At 34.7% G+C, this 15,204-nt stretch overlaps 1 protein-coding gene across 4 annotated transcripts in view; it reads left to right on the top strand.

The window, feature by feature from the left end:
- Positions 1-15,204, top strand: part of nahoda (DOMON-like domain-containing protein nahoda) — a 382,855-nt gene that overhangs the window by 74,727 nt on the left and 292,924 nt on the right. For all 4 annotated transcript variants that reach the window (XM_081742555.1, XM_081742552.1, XM_081742554.1 and 1 more), the window contains exon 2: positions 1,618-1,930. In XM_081742555.1, the coding sequence (XP_081598681.1) occupies positions 1,774-1,930 (157 nt within the window). In that variant the 5' untranslated portion in view covers positions 1,618-1,773. The remainder of the gene's footprint in view (positions 1-1,617; positions 1,931-15,204) is intronic.

The following is a 15,204-nucleotide window of genomic DNA, read 5'->3' as shown; positions in this document are numbered from 1 at the left end:
CGCATCGTTCTGTTATGACCATGAATCTCCTTTCCACTGTGTGTCTGTCTCGTACTCACACAAGTAAAGGGTAGGAGACTCACAAAGGAAGTGCATTGATATGTATAGATTTTGGAGTGAGTTTGTAGCAAATTTGTAGAAGTAACACGATATCAAATAGAAATATGCTTTTTCTAATTAATCCCTATTAGTCCGAGTATGCCTCATTGTCTCTCTTGAAGCCTTTGAAGTTGCCATTCATATTTAAGCAAAGCGCCTACAATGTCCGTCAACCCGCAATACGAAACTTCTGTACTGGTTGCCTAACACCGTAGTTTCGATCTGCAACAATGTTAATCTTAAGGGCTCAAAATGACCTCTAAATTGTTGAATAAACCAATAACGACACGGTTTTTGAAAATTTGAATGAGTACTGGACAATCTGCGCAAAATTTGGAATCGAGCAGCGAAAACGGTCCGTTTCTAACATTTGTAGTTTTCGAGATCTCATTGTCGAAAGGATTGGAGACAAACATATAAACCTAGCATTTTAATATATAGACTAGCTAAACCTGCGCTCTCTACACAGCGCATCATTCGCATATGAGCATGTATCTCCTAGCCATTCCTCACAACATCTGTACATGTCCTTTTACAGACACAAGTAAAATGACGTCTTGATTTAAAAAATCGGCAAGGGGTTTCATAAAGGGAAGATTTTTTCGATTATTTTCTCTCAATATCTTTCACCGTTTGCAAGATTTCAGTCTACTTCCGGTTGGAGTTTCTAATTCATGTATTCTTTTTTCTTTCTTCTTTTATGCAGTATGTATTAAGCAAATACATACATATACAATTAATTATACTGTCAGTTATATATGGTGTTCATTGGGTAAAGCACTCAAAAATACTCAATATTCATCTTACTTGTTAGACTGGAGAAATGGCTATCCTTCCTTTTTTATTATTATTTGGCCATGAAACAAACGCCTAAGACATATACAACCCCAATATACAACTGTGTGGTGTTGAAATGTATAATGCGTAGGATATGAAGCTTCAGTTTTTTTTTTTTTAATTTCAACACTTCCAGTGTACCCTTAAAAATGTAATAAATAATGGCCATGTTTTTTTTAAAATATTCAATTAAAACTGGACAATCTACACAAAATTTGCAATCGATCAGTGAAAACGTCGTCTTTCTCGAGCCTGTAGTTTCCGAGATTTCATTGTTGAAAGAATTGGCCACAAATATATAAACGTCCGCAACGATATAGTCTAAAAGAACTCCAGAAATGGCAGTACGATTCATTTGTATTGATTTTGGAGAAGGCTTATTAAAATACAAATGCTTTGAACAATAATTTTAAAACATAAACTTTATGATAAAGATCTATTAAAAATACTTATTTAAAGTACACACACTTAAAATATTTGTCTTTGTTAAACGTGAAATCACATATAAGCGTAAATGAAAGATTTGAAAGCCAAAGTTATAGGTTGGAACTCAGGCGTTTTTAATTGATATTGTAGCATTTAAATAGATAGATGTTTTTAGGACTTATCGTATTTATAGTAAATGTTAAGTTTAATATTACAACAGCATTGTTAATAACTTGTTTCTTATTTCTTTTACAGATTCCTTGAAGATCTTTCGTTTGTCGTAGAACGAAGAGTATTTTTCATGGATTAGTTAGTGAGTGACTTGTTTGAGTGTGACGTACGACGTGTGTCGTCATAAATAACTAATAAATAAACAAACAAATAAAATTGTATATATAGAAACAAATAACAATGGATGAACATAGGACCGTTGTTTTATTATTAGTGCTATTGACAGTGTGTGGTGTTACGGTAGCTCATGTGGCGTTAACGTTCCCACCAGCGAGGAAATATGATTTGGATTTTTTGGACAACAGTAGGACGAAAGGGCCCTGCGGAATGCCTAAAGGTAAGCAAACTGTATTTCAGTAATTAAAATTATTATCTGTCTCTATTTGAGGATTTTTTAACATCCTACACATATTTGCAAGGCAACAAAATTCAAATGTTTGGAGAATAAATTTATTTTATTTCCGTATATTAATGGTAGGGGTGGCGTCAAGGGCGCCGATCTTGGGGGGCCGAGGGGCCCAGACCCCCCTAAGCTCATGTGGGCCCCTATTGTATTTATGAGTATACAATATTTGACATAATTTGAGTGTAATTTGTCTTAAAATCTTTATATATATATATATATATATATATATATATATATATATATATATATATATATATATATATATATATATATATATATATACCTTTTCATCTGAATGCCCCCTCCCCAAATTTACAGAGAAATCGGCGCCCTTGAGTGGCGTACACAGAATTTTATCAAGATTCAAGTCAGTTCTGAACACGCGCGATTTTTGTATTTGTATTTTAGTATGGTAAATGTTTATTTTTCCCATATATGTATAACTCTCTCATATAGCCTTGCTGCTGCACGGGACGTTAAACTCAAAATCAATTCAACGTATAACTCAGAAGACAATTCCTCTACTGCTCCTCCTAAATGACGGTTCTGATTTAAGATCTATAAGGGAAAGAACTTGGCGTAATATATTTTAAATTATTAAAAACTGTTCAAATAAAGTATTTAAAATGTGTTAGTACAGGATTCGGAACAGAAATATAAACATTATGAAAGAGTGGATCTTTCACTTTTAACATTCCACGATTATGCCCTTTTAGGTTAAGGGAGACGATGATTAATGCAAGTGAATGATAATGGAATAATTAGTGGAATGAGAATGTGGGAGGAAGTGAGTACTTAGAGAAAACCCACAGACACGATGTTGTCCACCACAAATTTACATGGCCGGGGATCGAATCAGAGACCCTACGCACCAGAGGTAAGCTCTCTACTACAAAACCACCGTGCCCCCATGTAAGAATTAAGAACACGTCTCGAAACGATAGAAAAGTGAATATAGAGAAGAATCGAGAAGATTAGCTAGGTGAACCTCTAAACCGATAACGGAGCGCTAACAATGATTAGTGAAAGAGAGACAATAGTGGATATTCGTAAGAAGAAGGAAGAGAGATTATTTAAAACATTATTTTAGAATAAAATATTAGGAATGTTATAGAAACTGTGTCAGAACACAAGGGACTAAAAGAATCAGATTATGGTTGATTTACACTGAAAAAGAGAACGAATCCTACTTCAAAACAAAGGTCAACAGAGGAACTTCTGAAATCAGAGTAAGATACCTGCCAACAAGATATCTAGCAGAATACTTATTATGGTCATGGTGAACAGTCGCTGTTGGATTGGCATAATTTGTGAAACTCTAAACAAGAAAAGAAAAAGTAATTTCCAATATATATATATATATATATATATATATATATATATATATATATATATATATATATATACATGGTAAATTTCTCTTATTGCATCAGTGAAAATTTTTTATTTCTTTTGTATAATAGCATACCAGATATATGCACTTTCAATTCTACCGAGTACTGATAATGAAGACCTTCGATTCCGTTGCGGAGAATGTACGAATTCCGCTTCATAAGAATCATATTGCTATTTATGTTAACCTTAGGTATGCTTAGTCGCTCACGAAGGCTCCATTTCGTCACTTCACAGTGTTGACCAGTCAATAGCACATTTAAATGACCTCTCTTGTCCCGTGAATCGGTCAAGGTGAATGTAAAGATCATGCTAACTGATTAAGCTGTGAAATGCATACAGTTGCAAAGATACTTAAATAATCGCAACAAAACATTTCACCTATGGCTAATAATGGACATTTACCACTAAAACGAAGGAGGATAGGAAGTAATTAGATTTTGAATTAAGGATCGGTTCAAATCTTGCATCATATATTGAAAATGCCTTAATCAATCAAAATGCCGCATATTATCACCTTAGATAATGTATATTTAACTTCCTTTAATACATTTTACGTTTTCTTAATATATGTACATTTTGCACATATGGCGTGGTTCAGAGAAACCTGCTTGTCCAACTCTCTTTGAAAAACTGCGTGTTGGTTGGTTTGATTGGAGTTAAACGTTCCTTTCAGCACCGTGGCTATGTAAGACGTAGACCCACAGCTTAACTTGAGAGTGGTACTACATGTGTTTCCACCGGGAATCGGGAGTGGATCTACTACGTCAAGTACGCATATACTAATCATGTAGCCAGAAGGGAGTTCAAAAGATCTGCATCCTTACCGATAAACAGAACTGGATGAAGCAAATATAAATCTTTAACCAAGTGAATTAATGTTAAAATTCCTTCATGTGGTTGCTAGAATATGGTCTTCTAAAATGAGGTAGTTTCCTTTTTTTAAAAAACAAAACTATACCCAATATTCGGAAACTAGTTTATTCGTTTGAAATTTAACAATGTGTTTCAATGAATCTATTAGTGTTATGTGATACGGAACCTACAGTTTAACGTAGGATCCTTGTTGCATTCACATCCCTAGCAGCACACTTGGTGATAGGTTTTACGTAGGCTAATGGTTGGAATAGTTAGAAATTGGTAATTTGCAATAGTAAAGTTGAAAAATACATTGTCCCACCGTAGCTTAAAATGTCTGTTGGCCAACCAACAATTTGCCGTCATTTATTCAATAGTTTCGTCCTCACATTCCCAATAATAATTTTCCTTTCTTCGGACGTTAATAATCGAGTTGGTTGGAAATTATTTGGCAAAGCGGCCAATTACAACGTAGGGCCAACATTGGTAAAGCATGAGACACAATCCATGACGTGTGAGCTAGGTGAGTCAAGCAAAGGTTATGACGCGACGTTGCCATTGATAATGGGGTGTGGAAGATCCACTACAGTACAAACAGGTAAAGAAGTTAACGATACAGGGGTGAATTCGTACAAAAACGTGGCAGCACCACAATCTCTCATTTGCTAACAGCGCTTAAAGGAAAATCGAAGCGCCTAGCCTTCCTAAATACTATAAACGCTATCCCTTAGCATAGTTAGCTAGTCTACCTTAGGAATAGGATTTTAGATTTCTGACTCTCGCCATCTATGGCCATGTTAACCCATCAGGTATGAGGGATGACGTCCCTTCGCGATCACACTACCAAGAAAGGGAAAGAAAGAAGAGGCCCGGGCCATGTACAGTGAGCAAAAAAAGTATTCGTCTCGAAGCGCACACAATATAAATCGTCTCATATATTAAAGGAAAGAAAACTCTATCGCACAATAATATGCTCATAGGTTTGTCTATATTTCCCAGCATAAAATAAAGGAAGAAACAAGTGAAACTTTGTCTTTCGTTTTCTACACGTTACAATAAAGAAGAGAGACGTCACATTTATTGCCAAAAAAGTATTCGTCTTGTATATATACTTGAAGCAACACATTGCTCGTAACGCGTGTCTTTGGGTACTATAGCTGCAAACGCTTGTGTCAATTGGTGAACTGTAGTCAAAGAGTGTGTGTGCTGCTGCTATTGGAGTCAACAACGAACGTAAAGCAACCAGGGGAGGACGAAATGGGCCGGAAGTCAAAAGAAACAAGTGAAAAGGAAAGACGAAGGTAGACACGATATTTTGGTAAGAGCAAATCGTTTAGTGAGAACAGTGACAGACCCCTCTGATTGGTCGGCCTATTACCACCATTAAAGGCTTCATATATAAGTTGAAAAAGACAAAAACATACAAGAATCTGTCGAGATCTGGGCGTCCATCACAACTAACGCAGCAAGATACACGTCTCATCGTACGTAAACTTAAGAAAAATTCGAAGTCGGTGCACCAGTCATAGCTGCGGAGCTCGAACAAGAGTCTCCAAAGAAAGTGTCAGTTCAAACCGTGAGAAACGTCTTCCATGAAGCTGGATATTGAGCCCGAATAGCCCACAGAAATCCATATATCAGAAAAATCAACAGAAAGAAGGGCCAGGAGTATGCAATGTCACACAGAAATGATATATTCGACTTCTGAAAAAGGTTTCTTTCACTGATAAAGGCACATTTCATTTGTTCCAATCAGATGGACAAGTTCTGGTATAAAGGAAGAAGAATTGTGAACTTGAGGAAAATAATCTTACAGCTACAGTGAAGTATAGGGGGCGGCTCAGTACTTGTGTGGGGTGCATGAGTGCGTACGGGGTTGGAAAATTGTTTCGTTGTAAGAATAATGGATCACACAACATATATCAACATCCTGAAGACACATCTTCTCACGAGTGTTGAGCAAATGGGCCTAGCAGGGGATGACATATTCATCCAAGATAACGACCCGAAACACACTGCGCTGAATACGAAGCTATGGCTCTTATACAATACTTCGAAGTAGATGGAAACCCTTCCACGATCACCGGACATAAGTCTAATTGAGCATCTATGGCACTCTCTGGAAACAAACATACGAAAACACCATATTTCAAATAAGACTGATCTTTAAAAAGAATTGTTGATAAAATGGAGGAAAATTAACAGCGTAACAACAGAAAATCTAGTTAGATCAATGCCAAGGAGGTTGTAGGAGGTCATACGGCGAAAAGGAGAACCCATAATGTATTAAAAGTTGGGATACAACAACCCAAGCTATTGCAGATGAATAGTATTTCTTAGTAGACGAATACTTTTTTGGCGTGAAATATGTTTAGTTCATTTTATTTGTACGTTTTCGTATGCTTTGAATATGAAATAACTTCATTTCTATGTTTGGTATATATAAATGTAGTGTAATGAAATATCTGTATTTCGCTCTTCCTTTTACTATTGAGCTGAATGCAAATTATATGCTTACAAACATTTCAGTTCTGGCCGGACGAATACTTATTTTGCTCACTGTATATTAGGTACCATCCCGGCATTTTCTTGGTATGAATGAGGAAAACCGAGGAAAACCTCACTCAGGATGGCTGGTCTAAAAAATCTGTTACACTTTTTTCGACTGAGTGCCCCCACCGGGAATCGAACCCAGGACCGATTGGCTAGTCTACCGTTTCATATTGTTAGACCCACTATCTGTGGCAGTAGTCGAGATTTGTCCTTACCAGACATTGAACTTAGGATAACTGGTCAGAAAGCGCAGACATAACCACTCGCTTGCTTAAGATACTGTAATTAAGACGTACTTATTTATAGTTGCAAAAGTAACTGCATAAATATGTTTTGGACTTAATATACCACGTAAGGCTGATGATCAGATATCGGTGATAGCTACTGCGTTACGAAATAAGATAAAGCAAATCAAGATACCACAATAGCATAGATCTTTCTTTTTCCTTTTAACAATAGAAATACAGTATACAAATGCTCTGTGAAATCGGACGATGACGTCATAGTAACACGGATTTCTGTTTTTCTCTTCTTATATATCCTGTAAATTATTGGTTACGAAATGAGAGCGGTCACTGAAACACAATATCTGTTTGTTTGTGTGTTTCTTTAATTTCATGTATTGGTGCAGACGACCTAATTCAATATTGGGTATCAAAATACTGGATTCAAAAGATTTATTCATTCAACGAGTACGTAATGTGTTCAATACCTATTCGAATACAGTATATAAAAACAAATGTCTGTTTATTTTCAATGCCAACAGTCAACAGTAGTACTAATTTACGTATAAACAATGGCGCCATTAAATGTTGAGACATATATCGATATATATATATATATATATATATATATATATATATATATATATATATATATATATATATATATATATATATATATATATATATAACCAAGAACGGAATATCCATTACATTCATGTGGTAAGGATTACTCGTTACTTTAAGTTTATTTAAATTTCCTTTCTTTACCAGAATATCCAAGTAAAGGAAAATTATACATCTATATAGATGACAGTTCTTTACTTCTTATGTGTAGTTGTATAATTCTTTCCTTGAGAAAAAAATCAATAGTACAGAATCTGAATAGCAATACTTCACAATAGACCATATAGTTTCTACTGCGAACTTCATATTGCGGGTAATGTTTGTTCTTTTATGTATATTCTGTGTTTTTAGTTTTTTTTCTAAAAAGTCGCTTAAAGTATTCTTTGTCCTATCCTCCCCGTACTGCAAGCATCTGCAGTGGCAGAAAGCCCGTAGAAAGAGGTTTACTAATGTGAGTCATACTGATGATTAAATATTCATCCATAAATATAGTTATTATTATTATTATTATTATTATTATTATTATTATTATTATTATTATTATTATTATTATTATTATTATTATTATTATTATTGTACTTCGAAACTATGCTGGAGAAGCTTGAGAGTATACTAATATACTGCACATATGTGGATACCCACGTCAAGATTCCATGTGCATCCTGATCCGTCTGTTAACCGAAAGTGGTATAGATACTTCCGGCTTCACTATTGGATTACCATAGAGAAAAATATAAGGAGGCGCTGTGAATTAGTGGTAGAGCTCTCAGGTCTGGTGTGTGAGATCCCTGGTTCGATCCCAATTTTCGACAAATGGGCTTTGTGGTGATAAACACCATTTGCATGGAATTTCTCGGTGTTCTCCCGTTTTCTCTCACTTTTTCATTTCACCATTTTCGTTCATTATCATCATGACAGTTTTCCTCAACCTCGCAGTATAAACGTGGGATGTAAACTTAAAAAAAAAAAAGAGAGAGAGAGAGAGAGAGAGAGAGAATTTTTAAAAATTATTTGTATTCTTCTCAAAGAGTGTGTTTCCTATCCGTCTTCTGACTTTATTGAAATATAAATAGGTGGGTGTAATCACGTTTGGTTTCAATGTTGAATTCCCATAGAGAAAAAAGGGTAAAATGTTTCGATTTTTTTTTGGGGGGGGGGGACGAGTTCAATTGCGAGATTGTTTTTACATGGATTCAACCACAAAAGAATAAGATTAAATTCTACCACAGACTATATCTTGCTATTAAAAGCGAATATGATCGATCTATCACTTCCGGTTTTGATATTAGATTTATAGTTTGGAGTGTATCATAGTTTTATTATTATTATTATTATTATTATTATTATTATTATTATTATTATTATTATTATTATTATTATTATTATTATTATTATTAGTAGTAGTAGTAGTAGTAGTAGTAGTAGTAGAGATTAAGGTGCTATTATGAGCCCTTTCAATGTCTTTTCATACACCATTTTCAATCTGGCGGTGACATATATACATATACGCATTCACTGTATTGAATTGAACTGTTACAATTAGTTTAATAACATTTCGTTACCATAACGTTCTTGTTCAGATTTGCACTCGATTGTAATAACTATATCTATCAATATCCTACACAATCCTCTTAAAAATTGTGTTAGCAAGATTGATCTCACATAGAGATGAAATTATTTGAGATTATCTGTGCGGATTTAGGCGAAATAGATCAACTATCGACCAGATATTTAGCATTTAACAAATACTCGAAAAGAAATGGAAATACAATACCCCGGTACATCAATTATTTATTCATTTTAGAAAGGCCTATAGCACTCGGTTAGGGGGGAAACATTGTACAACTTTTTTTTTACAGAATTTGGAATACCGAATAAAGCTAGTTAGATTAATGAATATCTGTTTAAATTAATTCCAAAGTAAAGTCCAGTAGGAAAATTCTTGTCCACAAGTTTACACGTTGAGAATGGACTGAAATAAGAAACTGCCTTTTCGCCATTATTGTTCAACTTTATTCTGAAGTACGCTATAAGGAAAATCAAAGATAGCAACCAGGGCCTAGAGCTGAATGGTATACTATTCCCCAGTTTATGGCGTATGCTGATGTAAATCTGATAGGAGAACAATAGAAAGAAATGCAGAGGTCTTATTAAACGCTTGCAGAGAAGTGGGTTTAGAAGTAAATGCGGAGAGAACTAAATACTCACCGAGATCGTAATGCTGCAAATTATGGATGTATCAAAATATCAAATAATACTTTCTACAAAGTGGATACAGTTCAAAATCTTTTGTCTTCGCGAATTCTAACAAGGAATTTGAAGCTTAAAAAAATAAAACGATAATCATTCCTGTTGTTCTGTATGGTTGCGAAACAATGTCGCTTACTCTGAGGGAAGAACGCAATTCCAGAATACAATCTTTAGACGAATATTCGGACACAAGAGAAATGGGAATTGGGAATGGTGGAAACTTCATAACGAGCAACTGCATAATTTATACCGTTTACCAAACATTGTTAGGGTCATGAAGTCTAGGAGGCTCAGGTGGACAGGTCATGTAGCCAGGATAGAAGAAAGTAGGAACGCTTTTAAAATTTTAACTGGAAATCCAGCCGGGAAACGATCATTAGGAAAACCTAGGACAATATTAAGATGGATCTCGCAGAAATATGAATACAAAATAAAAACTGGACCCGGTTGGCAAAGGATAGAAGTCAGTTAAGAGCTTCTGCGAACGTGACATCGAATCTACGCGTTCCATAGGCTCTAGAGTTGTTATTATTATTATTATTATTATTATTATTATTATTATTATTATTATTATTATTATTATTATTATTATTATTATTATTATTATTATTCACATTCTTAAAGTTGCTCAAAATTATTTATATTTTAACAGTAGTTTTGTAAAATATTGTAATTAAAAAGTTTTCAGAAAAATTTGAGCGAGAAACTTAAAACTTAAGTTTTTTTTTTTTTTAAATATAAACAAACAAAATGGGTGCTCATAACACCATCTTTATCTCTAGTAATAGTAGTAGTAGAATTTATTGGATGTTAGTTTTGTTAATAGACACCACATTTGTTAATGTGTATTAATCTTTGTTGTATTAACAATCACTAACATTTTTCACTGTTTAATAGTGATAGTATTCTTTGTTCTCGTAACACAGCGTGAACAATATTACAGTCTGTTGATCGTCCTCGAATAAATCGCTGTGTCACTTATCTTTCCGGTTGTCCATTCTTTTGTTCCATTTGGAACTTGCGATTTGATTTACCGCCCTGCATGTCTCTCACTGTTGCCAAAACCAGTAATATTGTCCATATTTACACTGGGAAAAAATGTATGTGGCGTACGTAAAATCGTATGTTACATTTGTAAATCCTGTAGTTTTTGAACTTAACGTACAGCTGAAGTATAACTGAAAACGCATGTTTTCTAATACTTTCTGTATAAGTGTTCTATCTGTACGTACGTTCCGTATGGAACAATATAGGCGGTTAGGATCTCACATACAAATGGACGTATATAACATATGGCTAACGAAGGTAACATACATGACTGTTAGATGTCAGACATCCTGCAACTGCATGATGTAACATTTAAGGGAAGTGCCTATGTAGCATACGGATAACGTATGTCCGTACTGATTTCTGTAGTAAGCAAGAGGATTCCGTAAATTTGTACGTACAATATAACACTGTCCGGAGAACGGATTTTTCTCAGTGTACGCGCGATGGCACAGTAGTAGGTGGAGTGCTGCCTTCTAATCGGAAAGATTCGTGGTTTTCTTCCTAGATCATGTTGTTGGTGGACAATATTGAATTCCTTGGAAATTTTCATTAGTTTTCCCTCTACTTGCCAACTAGGACTTGCACCAAATTTTCATTATAATCCATCATTTTCATTATGCACTTGCATTTTTTAAAATCATTCTTCTACACAAGACACAAGTTATTCAGTCTACACAAGACATTGATATAAAACGATAACTGCTTTAATTATTTGGTTTGGTTTCAGTTTATATCAGAAGTGTTCAGTGAAATAAAGAGCTAAATAACTGCCGTCAGATATGCTACAAGAACCTTTTCCAAGAGGAGGAGAGGGAAAGTCCAACACACAAGCGCGTTCACTAATATACACACATGTTGATGTACACGCATACAAAATTATTGTCGCATATCTATAAATATGTTGTTCTAGGAATATAATTTGATAACGAATTCGCTCGGTATTTCTTATAATGTTAGTATGTGTATAATCGGCAAAGACATGTATGGGACAAATTTCATGTCAAAAGAGCATTAAATAAGAACAATAAAACGAAAATAAAATGTTCTTGTCCATTTAGCAACATTTTATTTTAATCCTTATAATTCTCATATTTATAATTATTTTCCTGTGAAATTTACTACAGATATACATTTCCTGATTATACACATAGTATCAGTATTAAAAGTACCCTGCAAAATCATTATCAAAATATATTCTTACAAGAAGACAGTTATAGATATGCGATAATCATTTTGGACATGAGTGTACATGTGGTGTAAATAACACTTCATGAAAGACAAAAAATATTTACGCACATTACATACCTTTACTAGCTACAGTAAATTATCATTTTTTAAAAGTGATTGATTTTTTTAAATAGTCTTTCACGTTGTTCATTGAAATTGAAGAATTGGTAGTGAATGCATGGCAAACAGCTTTAAACAAACCTTTGTTCTGCAATTATCTTAGGAATATGACTTATCTTTGCTGAAAGCTAGTAATAGAAACGATTGAAATCGATGTACTGTCTACGTCTCGCTTAACTAAAAACTGGTTACAAGACCTTATATTTCAAGAGAAGATATATTTCATTTAAAATATACATAACGAAAAGATCTTTTCTTTATGTATATTCGAACTCTGCGTGAGTGCACAAGAGGCTAATATTTCTTCTGATGCACTTCACATTCACTTTCTTCCGACTTGTTAAGGCAGAACTGAGAAGACATTTCTGTGCATACATATGTACAAAAAAAGAAATAAAAAAATCCGGTTTGTTGTAGCCCTGTATTTGTAGTGTGGACACTCCCATTAAATAATATAACGTGATCTTCCCCACCCTTATGAGTAGTTCGTCTAATGTGAATGCCCTTCTTTACAATCTGAGTATAAACATGTTGGGTGAGTGAATGTAACATGTACCACCTGATCTTCCTGTTAAATAAATACCAGGTCTCTCTATCTCCGTGCTGCTAACTAAACTCTGCTCTCTTCTGTGTGAGACCAACCATTAGATGGCGTCTTCCAGAAGAAACTGTTAATTTCATTTTGCTTTATGTATACGAGGTGCATTCAAAAAGTTACTGAAATACTTGTTTTTAAGTTTAACGTTAAACAATTGTGCTCCGAGACTAAGGGACAGGGTGGTAATGAAATGGATGGTAATTGTGGAATGAAGAAAGTGGGAGGAAACGGAGAACTCCGAGAAAAAAACAAAGGTGTTATTTGTCCACCATAGAGCCCACTTGGCGGGAATTGGGATCGAACCAAAGATCCCACACCGGAGGTGAGCGCTCTACCACTGGGCCACCGTGGCCCTTAGAATACGTATATTTGGAGAAAATAATATGTGTACGGAGAAACACTTCCTCTGCGGTTTCTTCAGTAACTACCCTCTCTCTGGTGTTTTGAAAGAGTTGGTGAAACTTGTAATTCACTCCCTTCCTCATTGAGTCTTTCATACACTATTGAAATGGAAAAAATGTCAGTCTTCTTAAATCGAAGAACTGCAACAACCTCTGTGTTCGAAGAAGAGTTAATATATTCAAATGACATTACATCGTTTCCAAATGTTTAGAAGATGTAAATGGGCTATAGCATATACTTATTCAGAAAAGGTGACGAAGGTATTATTATTATTATTATTATTATTATTATTATTATTATTATTATTATTATTATTATTATTATTATTATTATTATTATTATTATTATTATATTAATTATTAAAGGTAGTCAAACGACATCTCCAGCGATTTGACTGTTCATTTAATTTTGTAAACCTAACCGAAGTTTGAACAAAATGTATAAACTAATGGTTGAAGCCAGAGACCGTGACCACACTTTCATTACATATGGGTGAGATCCCCAAGTGGAATACATACATTTCCAGGGTTTTCCAGAGCATGGGCATCCTAAGGGGGGTAGAGCGGGACCCGAACCCCCCTAGCTCACGAAAATGTATACGTAGTATAGGAAACCACGTATATTAAATACCAGAAATACTGTACCAGACGCAATATAGCAACAATGGAGATGGCTCCCTCTAGAAAATTTTCTTCGGGCGCCCCTGTCCCACAGGGAGGTATTGTGTAGAACGTTGCGTCACAAGATCTTTTAAGTGGGACGGAGAGTACTTAGAAGTCCAAATACTTTGTTAGTTTTATGTAAGGAAGGAAGAGTACAAGCGAATTGACGCATCCTAGTGAAATGGTCAAATAATTGGCAGACGGACGGAATACTGGGAATCTTGTGCTATTCGAAATCTGAATATGAAGGAGAAATGGTGTTTTTGTGGAGACGGATAGGAAGAATTGAATATACGAAACACAAAAATAAGGATATTATTATTATTATTATTATTATTATTATTATTATTATTATTATTATTATTATTATTATTATTATTATTATTATTATTATTATTATTAGACCTATGATATATTCCCCATCAAATATTTCTGGACACCCTATGGCTACCCGGTTAGTCTAATGGTGTGCTTGGATAACTGGTTGGAAACCTATTCATAATACGTACACGAAACAAAACTAGCTCGCTTGCATATTGTTTATACTGTGTACACTTATTTACACACAAAACCTTTCGTGTTTAGTGGTACCCAAACCTGCAACCAGAAACACATTTTGTGGTAGCTGGTATTTCTAAAGTAGTTCTTGGATCAGTCGTTTCTAAGTGTTCAGGAAATTATTAGCGGTGGTACACGGTACACTAACCTTCCAAACTCCGAGTTGAGCATGCTCCTAATATGGCAAAATGATGTATGGTATCTTGTTTTAATGGCTAAAGTAACGAAGTTCGCAAAAAATAACTAGGATGGCGAAAAAACACTTTCTATGAAATACCTTTCTTTCTTAAGCATGATGATCACTTTCCTATTGTCCATGAAATTGCAGGATTTTATTGGAAGAAACACTGACTCTTACGAGAAGCCATTTGTTCCAAACGGTCGTTAACTTTTTTTGCGACAATTTTTCAAGACTTCTTTTGAAGTCTGTCGGTCGATGAGAGAATAAATGCCATTTCTAACCTTGGACAGAGCAAAATTTCTAGATGGCTGCAGCCTCCTCGATCAATTGCCTGGCACCAGAAGGTCGCATTGTTGGAACTCAAGGTGACGTTGTATCCTTGAAGAGCCCAGATAATGGGGATAGCCTCACACACAGGGTGGAAAAGGTCAATCGCTACAGTGACCATCCTCCTAGGTTGACATCGATTGTAAGTTCTGTGTCATTTTGACTTAAAAAAAAAAGTT

Source organism: Thermobia domestica, chromosome 16 (assembly GCF_964235325.1).
Source record: "Thermobia domestica chromosome 16, izTheDome1.hap1.1, whole genome shotgun sequence".
In the NCBI taxonomy this organism is placed as follows: domain Eukaryota; kingdom Metazoa; phylum Arthropoda; class Insecta; order Zygentoma; family Lepismatidae; genus Thermobia; species Thermobia domestica.
The sequence above is the reverse complement of the archived record's forward strand: the minus strand, read 5'-3'. Positions and strand labels throughout refer to the sequence as shown.